This window comes from Eschrichtius robustus, chromosome 9, assembly GCF_028021215.1.
Source record: "Eschrichtius robustus isolate mEscRob2 chromosome 9, mEscRob2.pri, whole genome shotgun sequence".
Taxonomy (NCBI): Eukaryota; Metazoa; Chordata; class Mammalia; order Artiodactyla; family Eschrichtiidae; genus Eschrichtius; species Eschrichtius robustus.
In genome coordinates, this window is record NC_090832.1 from 119708564 (window position 1) to 119723096 (window position 14533).

The window sequence follows — 14533 nt, forward strand, 5'->3', positions numbered from 1 at the left end:
CTCTGTACCCGTTAAACAACTCCCCGTTTCCCCTGACCCCAGCCCCTGGCAACCACCATTCTACTTCCTGCCTCTATGATTTTGACTACTCTAGATACCTTATATAAGTGGATCATATACTTTTTGTTTTTCTGTGGTTGGCTTATCCCCCATAGCATGATGTCCTTGAGGTTCATCCATGTTGTGGCCTGTGTCAGAATTTTCTTCCTTTTTAAGGCTGAGTAATATTCCCTCGTGTGTATGTATCACATTTCGTTTACCCATTCATTCCTCAGTGGGCACTTGGGTTGCTTCCATCTCTTGGCTCTTGTGAATAGTGTTGCCATGAGCATGTTATGAGCAAAGAGTTACAAAGATCTCCTTGAGATTTGAACCCGTTGACTTTGAATACTCTTGCATGCTTTGTGACATAGTTTGAAATGGTGGGCTCTATCCCTTTTACAAAAACAGACATGTGGGAGCTAAGCTGCAGACTGTTGAAATCTAGCTCTGACATGCTATTCTCATGAGGATCCTGGAGAAGACCAGTGCTGGTTAGCAAAAGGGAAATCTTGGAATGTTCCTTCAAAATCCAGCCTTTGTGTTCTTTTTTCAATAGTCCTGCCATTAGAGTGGTTGAAACCATTTTTTACATTAAGTTTATGATGATTGGCCTTCTTATTTCTACCTCCCCACAACCCTCCTCCCAGTGTCAAAGATGAATATTTCTGTGTGCAATGTGTGGCATATTTACAACTAAATAGTTGGTTAAAATCAGAATATTCCCAAAAAGTTTTAAAAATAATGCTGATTTAGATGTTAAAGGCCATCCAAATAGAATTTTAAACGTTTAAAAAGCTATAACAGAATAGTAGTTGCATTTAAATATAAAATTTTAAATAAGCCATTCCAGTGCATGATCCAGGTTTAAATTTTAGATGTATTAAATAATATTAAAATTAGAAAGATAATGCAGGCAATATCATTCTCATCCAGCATTTTTTTAATCCTGTATTTTATACAGATATCTGACTGAATCGTATGGAACCGGTCAAGACATTGATGATAGAATTGTCGAAGGTATTGTTAATTTTTAAAATTCTTATTTTCCATTGTTAGATATGTACTGAAATTAACTTAGAAGAATCCTCTCAGTGGTCTGGAGTGTTCTCCAAGAGATCCAAAAGACTCTCCCATCTTCTACAAATCTTTGCTCAGACGTTATCTTCTCATTTACTTACTGTCTGTTGTCTTCCGCCCCGACCCCATGTACGTGCTGAGAGGGCAGGGATTTTATATATTCCAAACTCCTGGAATAGTGCCTGATACATAGTATATGCTCCACAAGTATCTGTCGGATGAATGAGAGGAATATAGGAAGCCCTCCTGCCTCCTGTTTATTTCGTTGACCTTGTTTTTGTAAAGGAGAAAGGGAGAGGGTTATTTGGAAATGAGGTGCTGGGGGAAATCATTTTGACGAAAGAGTACACTTGGAAGGCAGGAGTCTGTAAATTGACTTCCTCGGGCTGTCAGGGCTTGCTCACCCACCCCTTAGAGCCTTCTCGGATCCTGTTTGGTCTCCGCCGCCGTCACGCTGAGTCTGCAGCAACCTCCTGCAGCACAGGTTCCTGTCTGGTCTCCCCTCTTATGGTCTCGCTGCCCTTTAACCTATTCCCTGTGTGGAAGTTGGAATGACCTCTTTTGCTCGAGCCCTTTATTGGCTTCGTATTTCTCTCAAGCTAAAACCCCAAATTCATATCATCACCTCCAGTGCTCTGTGTGGCCTGCCCCACCTCCTCTGGTCTGATTGAGTCGTTGTTCCTCTGCAGCCTTATGCTTTCGTCACATTGATCTCCTTTTAGTTCTCTGAGGTGTTTCACGCCTCTCTGGACACTCTTCTCACCCCTTCAGTAAGTATTTAATAATGATGATGATACTGACATGTGTGGGATGTGTTAGGCATTGTCTGATTTGCTTAAAATCTGTTACCTAACTTAAATCTCCGTAGAATACGAGGTAAGTACTATTTTATCCCTGCTTCACAGATGAGAAGCTAAGGTAGAAAGAGTTTAAGTAACTTTCTGAAGAGTAAGTAAGCTCATCAGTTGTGGAAATGGGACATAAACCCAGGCATCTTAACTATATGCTCTACTAGGTGCATATTTTAATATTCTTGACATTTTAAAGAAAAATTCCAGTTGAACAAAAATTTATCAGGGGCCTTTTATGTTCATGCATTTCACTATATCATGGCAGGCAAATGTTACATACATTTTTTTCACAGTTATGTAAAATATACATGTAAATGAATATAAATTTGACTCTACTAAACATTTTTAAAGTTTGCATCAGTAAGGTTTTTCCTATTTCTTGATATAAATAATTTTCTAATTTTTATCTACAGTTCTCACTGTGGTACTGTGACACACCTAGGTATAGTCACAGTAAAGTGCCTTTAGTGAGGGAATGGCCCTTTAAAACTGAATAAATAAATAAAAAACAAATAATGGGTTAATTTAATAAAATACTAATTAATATTCGGACTTGTTTACTTGAGGTACATATTTGCTTTGAAACCAGATAAGCCTGGTTTCTTCCATGAGAACGTACTGTGCAATGTGTAACGTGCTCTGGTTGAGGACAGTTGGAAAGTGTTATTCCAAATGTCTCTACAGCCCCTTACTGGAGAATAGTTTGTGTTAACTGTCAGGGCCATAGAAATCTTTAGGTGAGGAATACATGCTAATATTTCTTTTAGTTTTAATACTTTCTTATTTTAGCAAGTGAAGCAACGTGGGAGTGATCTTTAAAAGGGTTTAGTGACTAGTTAAGCTTTCTACTGTGGATAGAATAAGAGAAATGGACTTTAAAAGATTTCATGAGAAATATTCTAGCAGTAAACATATGAAGCAGTTTATGAGGTTATTGAAGGAATATGTGAGTAAGATTGACACTAATCTGGTATGCTTATAGTTAAGACTGGTGAGTACCAGAATAGACTCTGGGAGCTCTTTTCCAGTCAGGTAGAGAGAGAGCGAGAGAGAGAGAGAACGTGTGAAATTATATGATGAAGACAGTTAAAATTTTACATTTGTTCATTGGGATTTCAAGAACTATTGTTCTGAGAACCTTTCGTAGGTAATTCTGTAAATGCTTATTTGTTAGATCTTGTTGGATGTGCATGTAAAAATGTTAAATCTGGAGGTTTTATTAATGTATATTTTTAAATGTAAGTCAACTAATAACTTCTTGCCTGTATTTCATCACAGGAAGCTTGCTGTTTTCTTTACTATCATCACTGCTCTTGTAGGGCTGATGTGAAAACCATAAAATTTTTAGGGAGTAATTTTTAAAGTTGAGTTATAAATTTTGCAACCTAGTGACTTTTGAAAATTTAGTCTTTCTCATAACACTTACTTTTTTTTTTTTTAAAATAAATTTTGAGTAACTTTTCCATCTCTTGCACTTTAATAGGGCCCGCACATAGTGGTAGTCAATAAATATTTGTGGGATTTGACGTTACAAGTGAGAATACTTGTAATGTATTGTACTTTGACATTACAAGTTTCTGAGAATACTTTTCTAGTTATTTAGTTTATTAATAAATGGAAACACACTATGCATGTTGCTTTGTAATTGTCCTTCATGCTAACTTTCTGATGGCGTATTTTCATTTCTTTTTCAATAGCTAACCCACTCTTAGAAGCCTTTGGAAATGCAAAGACTGTTCGCAACAATAATAGCAGTCGATTTGGGAAATTTGTAGAAATACATTTCAATGAAAAGGTAAGTGAGAGTGAGTTTCGGGGTAATATGTTTGGGGAGTGTTTTTGGAAAATACAGGGAGGGTCTTGATAGAGTTGGTGCTGTACTTGAACTCATGGCAAATATATTTAAATTTTCCTCTTTTAAACAGTTGGGATAATATATATGTTCACTGTGATCTCTGTAAATACTGTAAACTTACATTTAGTTATCTGTTTTTTTCCCCTTTATTTCATAAATTACAACCTCTTTGGTAGAAAAGATAATTTAACATTGGTAGGTTATACTTTAAGACTTTAAATGCAAAAACGTAATTTCTCTGTTTTGTTTTTTAGAGTTCAGTTGTTGGAGGATTTGTTTCGCATTATCTTCTAGAGAAATCTAGGATCTGTGTTCAAGGCAAAGAGGAAAGGAATTATCATATCTTTTATAGGTTGTGTGCTGGTGCTTCTGAAGATACTAGGGAAAGACTTCATTTGAGCTCCCCAGATAATTTTCGGGTAGGTTGGATGAAAAGAAATTTCATACAGTTTTTGCAAATTGAGTTGCCTTCTATTCTAAAACTTATTTCAGTGGATTTTGATGTCTAGTTGCATATAACTTACATTAAATTCAGTGTAATAGGATAGAATGACTTTTGTACTAAGTAGATCTGTATTGACATTTACTGCTGAGTTTATAACACTGTATGAGGAGGTACATAATGGGATAGGTAAAAGGATAGATGCTAAACCCCTTAAACTCAATAAGAAGTTTATAATAGTTCCGTAATGCTAGCTTTAACGTTACCTTTGACTTATTTGTAAAAAAATAGTTTGACCACTGAATTAATAAAGGACCCCTACTTGTCTTCCTTAATTCAGTTCAACAAATATTTATTCCTTACCCATTGGGTACCAGGCATTGTGCCAGAGTTAAAAAGATAAATGAGGCACAGTTCCTGCTTCTGAGTAACTTAAATTGGTGGGAAACACACACACACACGCACACACACACACACACACACACAGTCTGACTGATATGTCAAATGATAAGTGAGAGAGATGCATAGGGTGCTGGTGATTTTGGAAAAACTTTACTGGAACAGTTGATGCTGGATCAGAATCCTGAAGGCTTTTCAAGTGTTAACTATAACTAGAGGAAGAAACATGCAGAGGTGTTCCTGGTAGATGCAAAAAGATGAACAAAGAAAGGCAGGAAATAGCTTAAATGGTAGGACAGGAAGGGGTGGGAGGTGAGGCTAGAGAGTTTGGTCTTACTTCTGTGGTGAGTAAGGAGCTGATCGAAGGGCGTTAAGTAGAAAGTTGGATATCAGGTCTGTACTTACCTCTGGGTTTAATATGGAAGATAGCTTTAAGAGGGTAGGGGAGGGGATGGATAGAAATTGCAGCCGTGGGTAAATGGGTTGGGAACCTGTGGCTTTAGGTGACGCAGCAGTTACTCAGTGCCTGAATTTGTTTTAGCGATGGCAGGGTTACTGAGGAGGGGATGTGTGAAATAGGAGGAGGTAAAATTGGCAGGACTTGGAGACTGAAGTAGATAAGGAGAAGGAGGAGTCTAGAATGATTTTCCAAAATACGATTAGGGTCACTGGGTGGCTGTAGGTACCACATTGGGGCCAGATGGAAGATGTATGGCGTGTAGGATGAGTCCAGTTTTGGAGCCTGTGGGTCATCAGAGTGGAGCTGTTTGGAGGACTCTTGGGTGAACTAAGGTCAGGTCAGTGCTGCAGGGACAGGTTTGGGAGACGTCCGTACCCTGGTGGTAGTTGCAACTGTGACAGTGAGTAGTTGAGGCTGTCCAGAGAGATTGCACAATGTAGAAAAGCATGTGCCAGGATCCAAACTCTGGAGTTGAAGAGGATGAGCAGATGAAGAGTTGCCCCAGAAAGAAAGCACAGGTGGAGTTGTGAGGGAAGTACAAGGAAATCAGGAGTGCCAAGGATCACCAGTCAATACTGAGTTTCAGGAAGTGGTGACTGGGGGGTGGCTAGCGTGCCAGATTCTCAGCTAGAAGGTAGTGTCCCTGTGTGGGACACGGGAGTCACGGGGTGCGGGGAGGGAATGCAGTTTGTGTGAAGCTCTCCAGGGGATTCTCATAGTCCTCTCTGGCCAGAAGTCCTCCATTTGAGAATCACGGCACACGTTTATGCTTAATTATTGTTCAGTGTCTGAGTGTGTGTGTGTATTTGCAACCCGGCTTCTTCTTTTATTACGTCGATCAATTTCTTTTCATGTATATTTGGAAATGTAAAAACTCTGTTGTTTTAAAAGGCTTTATAACTGCATCTATTTATATAATTCTGAAATGTTTAACCTTCTCTAGAACTCACCAAATTAATTGGAATTTGAAGTTAGTTGCCCACATTATCTTCATGACAGTAGAAGAGGCATTTCTCTACAATGATTTTGAGAACAGGAATATAAATTAATATGAATCATATAAAATTTAATAATGATGATGTGGCTTTGTCAACACTGAGTTAATGATAAAGTGATGTGACTATTCTTGTCTTAATATAGCATTTCTTTCTACTTGGGGGCTTGGGAACATAGTTTCTGTGTCTCAGAATGTACAGTCTTCCCTGGCACAAGGACAGCCATCCTAAGGGGGCAGCCACTGAAATGCTTTATCAGGTCAGAGAGTTTCTTGTCTCTGTGGCATGAACTGGGAGAGTCCTCTTGCTGGTAAGAGGAAACTCGTGGAACAGCATTACCTTTCATCCAAAAACACCTGCCATCTTGGATATTCCTCTCAGGCAGGTGTACACACACCTCTGTATTCCTTCCCCCAAATGATTCTGCCTTAGAGTGACTTAAAAGTGTGTTGGTCATTTCAACAGGTTTTCCTCGGGTTTAGTTTAGGCCTCCAGTTATAACTCAGGGGTAAAGTTGTAAAGACAAAGGAGAAACCCTACAGCAGGGTGAACGCTTTCCCCCCCCCCCCCGTTTTTTTGGTCACTATTCTATCCAAATTAGTATGTAAAGAATTGTAGAGATACATCTGTTTGAAAACACCCATATTAACTCCACATGCACTTTAGAAAATAAAAGGTTTAAAATGCTTGCATTATTCAAAAATTTGAAATATTTTTGCACATGTTCCATGGAAGCATTCGTTATAGTCATGCAAGAATCCTTGAATATAAATAAAGCTTGGATAGAATGAGAATGGGTGACAAGAATAGCTATAGCTTTCTAGTTACAGAAAAGTTAGAAGAAACAAGTATTTTTCTTAGGTTTTAATATTAAGTCCATCTGTCCAAAAGCCAAGTATTTGATAAAACAGTTGGGGCGGGTGGATAAAACTCTTGCTAGCAAAGAAAACATTTGTTTTGGCTCTATATAGTTAAGCTACTATTATTCTACTAAATAAAAGAGCTCTGTTTTGAAACGGTCAATTGAAAATGCTCATCAGTATTATCCCCTCTCCCTTCTATTTTATTCTTTCCCCCAAGATTCTAGGCTACAAAGAAAAATTCATTGCATATTATTTTCTGGTTTTAACTGTATTTTAATATTTCACTGTAATGGGGGAGATAAATGCATTGATCATCTAAAGTATTAATTTATCCCTAAATCTTTCAAAATTTACTGTAAATTTTTTCTTGGTATATAATATGTTATCGATATAGTTAACCTTGGAATTCATGCCATGGGACAGTGGAATCCTAGCGACCTGATTTAAGAAAAGCTGATGTTTAAAAAATTTTCTCTTCCTGTTCCCTGTGCATGTCCTTCCTGAATGACCCCCACCCCTTAAGTGTGGGTAAAAGATTCTCTTCAAGACCTGTATATTATTTTCTTCTCAGCTGCTTCCCTTATTCTGTGTTTTCAAAGCACTTAGCCTTTAAAGGCTTCTGGGCAGGAAAGTAAATCATTGAGATAAAAGCTGAAATTGTTCTTTGAATACCTGTGAAGGTTCATAAAGCAAGTGTTGTAATTTATGTACAATTAGTGTTAACTGTCAGTCAGTATGAAAGGCATGTTTTGAAGGACTGATTGTAAAAATCAAAAATTAAGAAACTCAAGAATATTATTTGTTAATTATTCAGAGTTTAAAATATTACTCAAAATATCAAACCCACAGTGTGGGCCCTTATTTGAGACTTTTTACATATTTAGTTCATATCTTATGAACTGTATTTTCAATAAGATTTAACCCTGAGAAGATTTAAAATTGCTACCTTTGAGATGTAAATTTGGGGCCTCAGACGTAAAACTGGGGTCACTGCCGTAAATCTGGGGCTCAGATGTGAATCCGGGGTGCAGACGCCTGTCAAGCCCAGGCGGAGTCCCTGGTGCGCTGGGCGGCATGGGCGGCGTACGTGGCCCGGTTCTGACCCCGAGGACACCAGGCCGCCCTGTGTGCCTCAGGCCACCACCCTGCCCCTCCGGTGACTCCAGGTCCCCATCACCGCGCCCCAGCCAAGTGGTTCCAGGGATTTGGATGTCCGTGTCTTTGGAGGACCATGACTTCGCCTGCCACATGCTTGCAGGATCTTGGTTCCCAGGCCAGAGGTCGGGCCTGAGCTCCTGTGGTGGGAGCTCCGAGTCCAAACTGCTGGACTAACAGAGAAACTCAGACGCCAGGGAATATCAATCGGAGTGTGGCCTCCTGGAGGTCCTCATCTCAGCATCAAGACCCAGCTGTATCCAACTGCCTGCAAACTCCAGTGCTGGATGTCTCAGGCCAAACAACCAGTAAGACAAGAATACAGCACCACCCATCAAAAAAAAAGTGAAACGCCAAAAAAAGATGTCACAGATGAAAGAGCAAGGTAAAAACCTACAAGACCAAATAAATGAAGACGCAATAGGCAACCTACCTGAAAAAGAATTCAGAGTAATGATAGTAAAGATGATCCAAAATCTCGGAAACAGAATGGAGAAAATACAGAAAACATTTAACAAGGATCTAGAAGAACTAAAGACCGAACAAACACGTATGAACAACACAATTACTGAAATTAAAAATACTCCAGAAGGAATCAACAGAGTAACTGAGGCAGAAGAACGGATAAGTGAGCTAGAAGATAAAATGGTGGAAATAACGGCCAGGGAGCAGAATAAAGAAAAAAGAAAGAAAAGCATTGAGGACAGTCTCAGAGAACTCTGGGACAACATTAAACACACCAACATTCGAATTATAGGGATCGCAGAAGAAGAGAAAAAAAAAGGGTCTGAGAAAATATTTGAAGAGGTTATAGTCAAAAACTTCCCTAACATGGGAAAGGAAACAGTCAGTCAAGTCCAGGAAGCACAGAGAGTCCCATAGAGGATAAATCCAAGGAGAAACACGCCAGGACATATTAATCAAACTATGAAAAATTAAGTATAAAGAAAAAATATTAAAAGCAGCAAGGGAAAAGCAACAAATAACATACAAGGGAATCCCCATAAGGTTAACACCTGATCTTTCAGTACAAACTCTGCAAGCCTGAAGGGAGTGGCAGGACATATTAGAAGTGAGGCAAGGGAAAAACCTACAACCAAGATTATTGTACCTGGCAAGGATCTCATTCAGATTCGATGAAGAAAATAAAAACTTTACAGATAAGCAAAAGTTAAGAGAATTCAGCACCACCAAACCAGCTTTACAAAAAATGCTAAAGGAACCTCTCTAGGCAGGAAACAAAAGAGAAGGAAAAGACCTATAAAAACAAACCCAGAATGATTAAGAAAATGGTAATAGGAACATACATATCGATAATTACCTTAAATATAAATGGATTAAATGCTCCAACCAAAAGACATAGACTGGCTGAATGGATACAAAAACAAGACACGTACATATGCTGTCTACAAGAGACCCGCTTCAGACCTAGGGACACATACAGACTGAAAGTGAGGGGTTGGAAAAAGATATTCCATGCAAATGGAAATCACAAGAAAGCTGGAGTAGCAATAGCCATATCGGATAAAATAGACTTTAAAATAAAGAATGTTACAAGAGAGAAGGAAGGACACTGCGTGATGATCAAGGGATGTTCATTGCAGCAGTATTTATAATAGCCAGGACATAGAAGCAACCTAAGTGTCCGTCGACAGATGAATGGGTAAAGAAGATGTGGCACATACATACAATGGAATATTACTCAGCCATAAAAAGAAACGAAATTGAGTTATTTTGTAGTGAGGTGGATGGACCTAGAGTCTGTCATGCAGAGTGAAGTAAGTCAGAAAGAGAAAAGCAAATATCGAATGCTAAGACATCTATATGGAATCTTAAAAAAAAATGGTTCTGATGAACCTAAGGGCATGACAGGAATAAAGACGCAGACATAGAGAATGGACTTGAGGACATGGGGTGGGGGGAAGGGTAAACTGGGATGAAGTGAGAGAGTGGCATGGACATACATATGCTTACCAAGTGTAAGATAGATAGCTAGTGGGAAGCAGCTGCGTAGCACAGGGAGATCAGCTCCGTGCTTTGTGACCACTTAGAGGGGTGGGATAGGGAGGGTGGGAGGGAGGCGCAAGAGGGATGGGATATGGGGATATACGTATGCATATAGCTGATTCACTTTGTTATACAGCAGAAACTAACACAATGCTGTAAAGCAATTATACTCCAATAAAGATGTTTAAAATGAATAAACTGGAGATATATATTTTTAAAAAATTGCTGCCTTTGAAAAATAGGAAAGCTTTATGGTATTGGTTTTTATGTTAATCATGTAATGTAATCTATTGTCAGGTTAGGATTTTCACCATCTCTGCTGTGATTAGTAAGAATGAAATGTTTATGATATATAGAAGTATTGATTTTAATTGAGAGATTAAATGATACTCAGGTTATGTTTAGAAATTCTTTAGAGTTAGCACTATTTGATAAGTTGTGTTTTCCTTTGTATTGTTTTCCTGTGGATCATATTTGTTAATTATATTTTAAATTTCTTTGTCATAGTATTTAAACCGAGGCTGCACTAGATACTTTGCTAACAAGGAAACTGACAAACACATTTTACAGAACCGAAAAAGTCCTGAGGTAAAGTAGCCTTTTAAAAAAAATTATAATCTTTAATACAAAAAAATTGTGCTGAAAGATGTATTCTATTTTTTATTTTGGAAACCAAGTAAGATCTCTTACTTTGAGGCTTATGCGTATAAAACCTAAATACTCATCCACACCTCTCGCCGAGAAGTACTTTACACCTCTTTTGGTATCTGCAGAAGCCACAGGTTCTGGGTCTTCTTGGTGGGACCTCAGTGCACTGCTCTCCTCTTGTTATTTTCCCGGCATGAGGGCATCAGATTGCCTAAGAATCATCCTTTGCTGACATTTTTGAAACTTACTCTCATATTACCCATTTGTGATTAAGTATAAAGTATGTCCTTCATAATTTATTGTCTATGTCAAGGCCGAAGTAAGCTTTGATGTAGACAATAAGTAGAGTGAGCATTCTTGTGAACTAATGCTTATGTATTATTTAATATTTCTCTTTAAAACATCATGTTTCTGTAATATATTATGAAAAGTTTTGTGTATAGGTCTTACTAAATCATTGTATTTCTAAGAGTAAGTAGATATAATTATACCATTAAGTATTATTTTAAAAACATTAAATCCTTAATCTAAAAATCTACTGCAACTTTTATAAATTTTAATATGCAGTGTTTAAGTAATAAGTGGGATTAAGTGGCATCTACTCAGGGAGCTTAAATTATGAAATCCTAAGTCAGGATTAATTATAGGGACTAGTTCATATTGTCTTTATTTTATTAAAAGATTTATATTTAAGTGAACAAGGTTTTATTCTCGGTTTTTAATGCCCCTGCATTTGTGAGTCAGATGTTTTTGACTACTTTCAAAATGGTGAGGTGAATTATATCTTTAATATATTCATAGAAAAGAACAGAAAGCAACTACAAATTCCCATTAATTTGAATTCTAAGCAGATGTGTCTGCAGTTAATTTTTAAGTTGACATTTTATTTATCATTTTAGACACAGATGTATGTAAACTTTATATTACATCCATGGTTGGAACATTAAGAAGTGACATTAATATTTATTATGGTATCTTCCTTTGTTATGATAACCTATATTTTTATTTGGCATCATTGAAATATAGAAATTGTATTTTTTCCACTAAGATAATAGGGATATTTCCTGTTGGGATACTGTAGCTATCCCAAAGGAAAAAATATATGCATATATAAATTTGATCTTTTACCATGGAAAAAACTGAGTGGAGGGCTTCCCTGGTGGCGCAGTGGTTGAGAATCCACCTGCTAATGCAGGGGACACGGGTTCGAGCCCTGGTCTGGGAGGATCCCACATGCCACGGAGCAACTAGGCCCGTGAGCCACAACTGCTGAGCCTGAGCGTCTGGAGCCTGTGCTCCGCAACAAGAGAGGCCGCGATAGTGAGAGGCCCACGCACCGCGATGAAGAGTGGCCCCCGCTCGCCGCAACTGGAGAAAGCCCTCTCACAGAAACGAAGACCCAACACAGCCATAAATAAATAAATAAATAAAAAATGAAAGTAGCTTTACCTTAAAAAAAAAACTGGGTGGAGAGGAAAGAAAACTGGATTTTACTCTCCAAAGAGTAGCAGTCTTTGTGCTCTCTTAGGAAGAAAATGTACACTTCCTGATTCTAGAGTCAACATAGTTTGTTAGGAATCTTATTCATATTACTGGGTTTATATATAAAAATATATAAGTGAATAATGGATTTAATATGTTTAAATTGCTTTTTATTGTCTTCTTTATCAGGAGGATGAGGTGATCATTTTGACTATTTAGAATCTTTTGCCTAGTTCCATTGGCATGTCTTTAAGCTGTGTATTAGTTTCAGGAGAATGCAGTATTTTTAGTCTGCTGTGATAGCAATATATTCATTGACATCTGATTAGAAACAGTTTTTAAATGAAGTAACCGTTCAATTGCAAGACTAAAAATTCTGCACGATGTGTGCTTTGTTCTAAATTTGGCTGCATGTGATTGTTTTCTTTAAGAATAAAATTAAATTTCTTTGTCTAGACATTTTCCAGAAATTTTACACATGCATAATTAAACATTTTAAAGACTTGTGTGGAAAGGAAATTACAAATTTAGCCGGGAAGCGATTGGCAACCTGGAGGAAAAAAAAACATCTCCTAGGGGCGTCTTTAATGACCAGTTAATTCTGATGCTGTTACCTAATGTTTAATTTTACTTATTCATTCTCAAGTTCTGGAAAATTGCTAGTCCAGTCTTTCTGTGTCCAGTAATTTTTTTTTCCTCCTTCTAGTTTCTGCAGGGCTGACTTTTCTTCTTCCTTTTTCTGAGTTTGTTATAGGTTCTAGTAAATGAATACTTTAGATGCACGTTCTTTTAGGAGAGAAAGCAAATTTTCTCTTCATTTTTTTGGAAATGTTTTCAGTCATTGCACAAATTCTTAGCATAAGCGTAATGCTTACTAATACACTTTACCTCATATATACTAATACGGAAAGGTTTAAAAATTAATTCCCAGGCCATGAACATTGTTGTTAGCCTGTCCAGTCGTTACTGCTGTTGAATATTGGTGCAGTTGATGGCAGTTAACCTGAAGGAGTGTAATGCTAAGTTTCAGATGTAAATTTTTATTACAGTTTTTTAAAACCTCAGTTCTTTTTGACCTATGGTTTCATGTTGATTCATTCCAAGCACTGATATTCCCTTCACTTTCATTCAGTTTATATTTTTATATAATATCCTAGTTTTAGAGTTAAAATTGTAATTAAATTGGAAAACATCTCATTCCATTTTTGACTGAAATTTTTATTGAGATAGTTGTAGATTTCACATGTCATTGAAAGAAATAATACATAAATCCTGGGCACACTTTGCCCAGTCATTCAGTTTTTGAATGTGTTGGAACACTAAAGTTTTATGATTGACACTTTTTATTTTTGCATGTTATATAGTGAATAGACGTTGTGTAGTTGTGTTAGTATACTTAAATAATGTAAACCACAGTTAATTGATGTCTTCTTGTTTTGTAGTATCTTAAGGCAGGCTCCTTGAAAGATCCTTTGTTAGATGACCATGGAGATTTTATTAGAATGTGCACAGCCATGAAAAAGATTGGTTTGGATGATGAAGAAAAGCTTGATCTGTTCCGGGTAGTAGCTGGTGTCCTGCACCTTGGAAATATTGATTTTGAGGAAGCCGGCAGCACTTCAGGTTTTTTTCTGTTTTCCTGTGGTCTTTTTGTTTTGCTTTATTTTAAAAAGGAGTACAATTAGAAGTTCTGTCATTTAATTGTCCTATGAAAATTTACTCTGTGTGCAGGTTTGTTAACACCCTACATTTCTAGAATATATTGTATTATGTGATAAATCTTGCAACTGTAGGATGCTGCATTATTAGTTATTATGAGCTCTTGTTGAATAAATCAGTGATACGGATGAGGAATAAACTCGTTCTGTGAAGGATAAATAATCCTGACTACCAGGGTCATATTTGGTTAAATGTTGAATTCAGGTGATATTAATCTTTTCCAATAAGTGAACATAATAATTCTCTCTACCATCTTTTAAGGTATTTTGACATTTCTCTGGTTCATTGATCTAAACTTGGAATGGTTAATTAGGATAATTGAATACATGAAAGCCCATATACATTGTTACTGGGAAATGAAAGCAGGTTAAGCTTGATGCAGATTGAACAGATCATTTAAATGCCTGCACTGCAGTAACTTTTCAACTGTATTGTTTCAGTCTCTACGTAAATAGTAAGGCTTTTTATATGATCTTAAGTTTGATCCATGAATGCGGGAGTTGGCAGGCTATATGACTCATGGTCAAATCTGACTAGC

At 37.2% G+C, this 14533-nt stretch overlaps 1 protein-coding gene across 4 annotated transcripts in view; it reads left to right on the plus strand.

The window, feature by feature from the left end:
* Window positions 1-14533, plus strand: part of MYO6 (myosin VI) — a 138173-nt gene that overhangs the window by 71350 nt on the left and 52290 nt on the right. For all 4 annotated transcript variants that reach the window (XM_068551647.1, XM_068551648.1, XM_068551649.1 and 1 more), the window contains exons 7-11: window positions 1004-1059; window positions 3668-3765; window positions 4080-4244; window positions 10654-10734; window positions 13719-13899. In XM_068551647.1, coding sequence (XP_068407748.1) covers window positions 1004-1059; window positions 3668-3765; window positions 4080-4244; window positions 10654-10734; window positions 13719-13899 — 581 coding nt within the window. The remainder of the gene's footprint in view (window positions 1-1003; window positions 1060-3667; window positions 3766-4079; window positions 4245-10653; window positions 10735-13718; window positions 13900-14533) is intronic.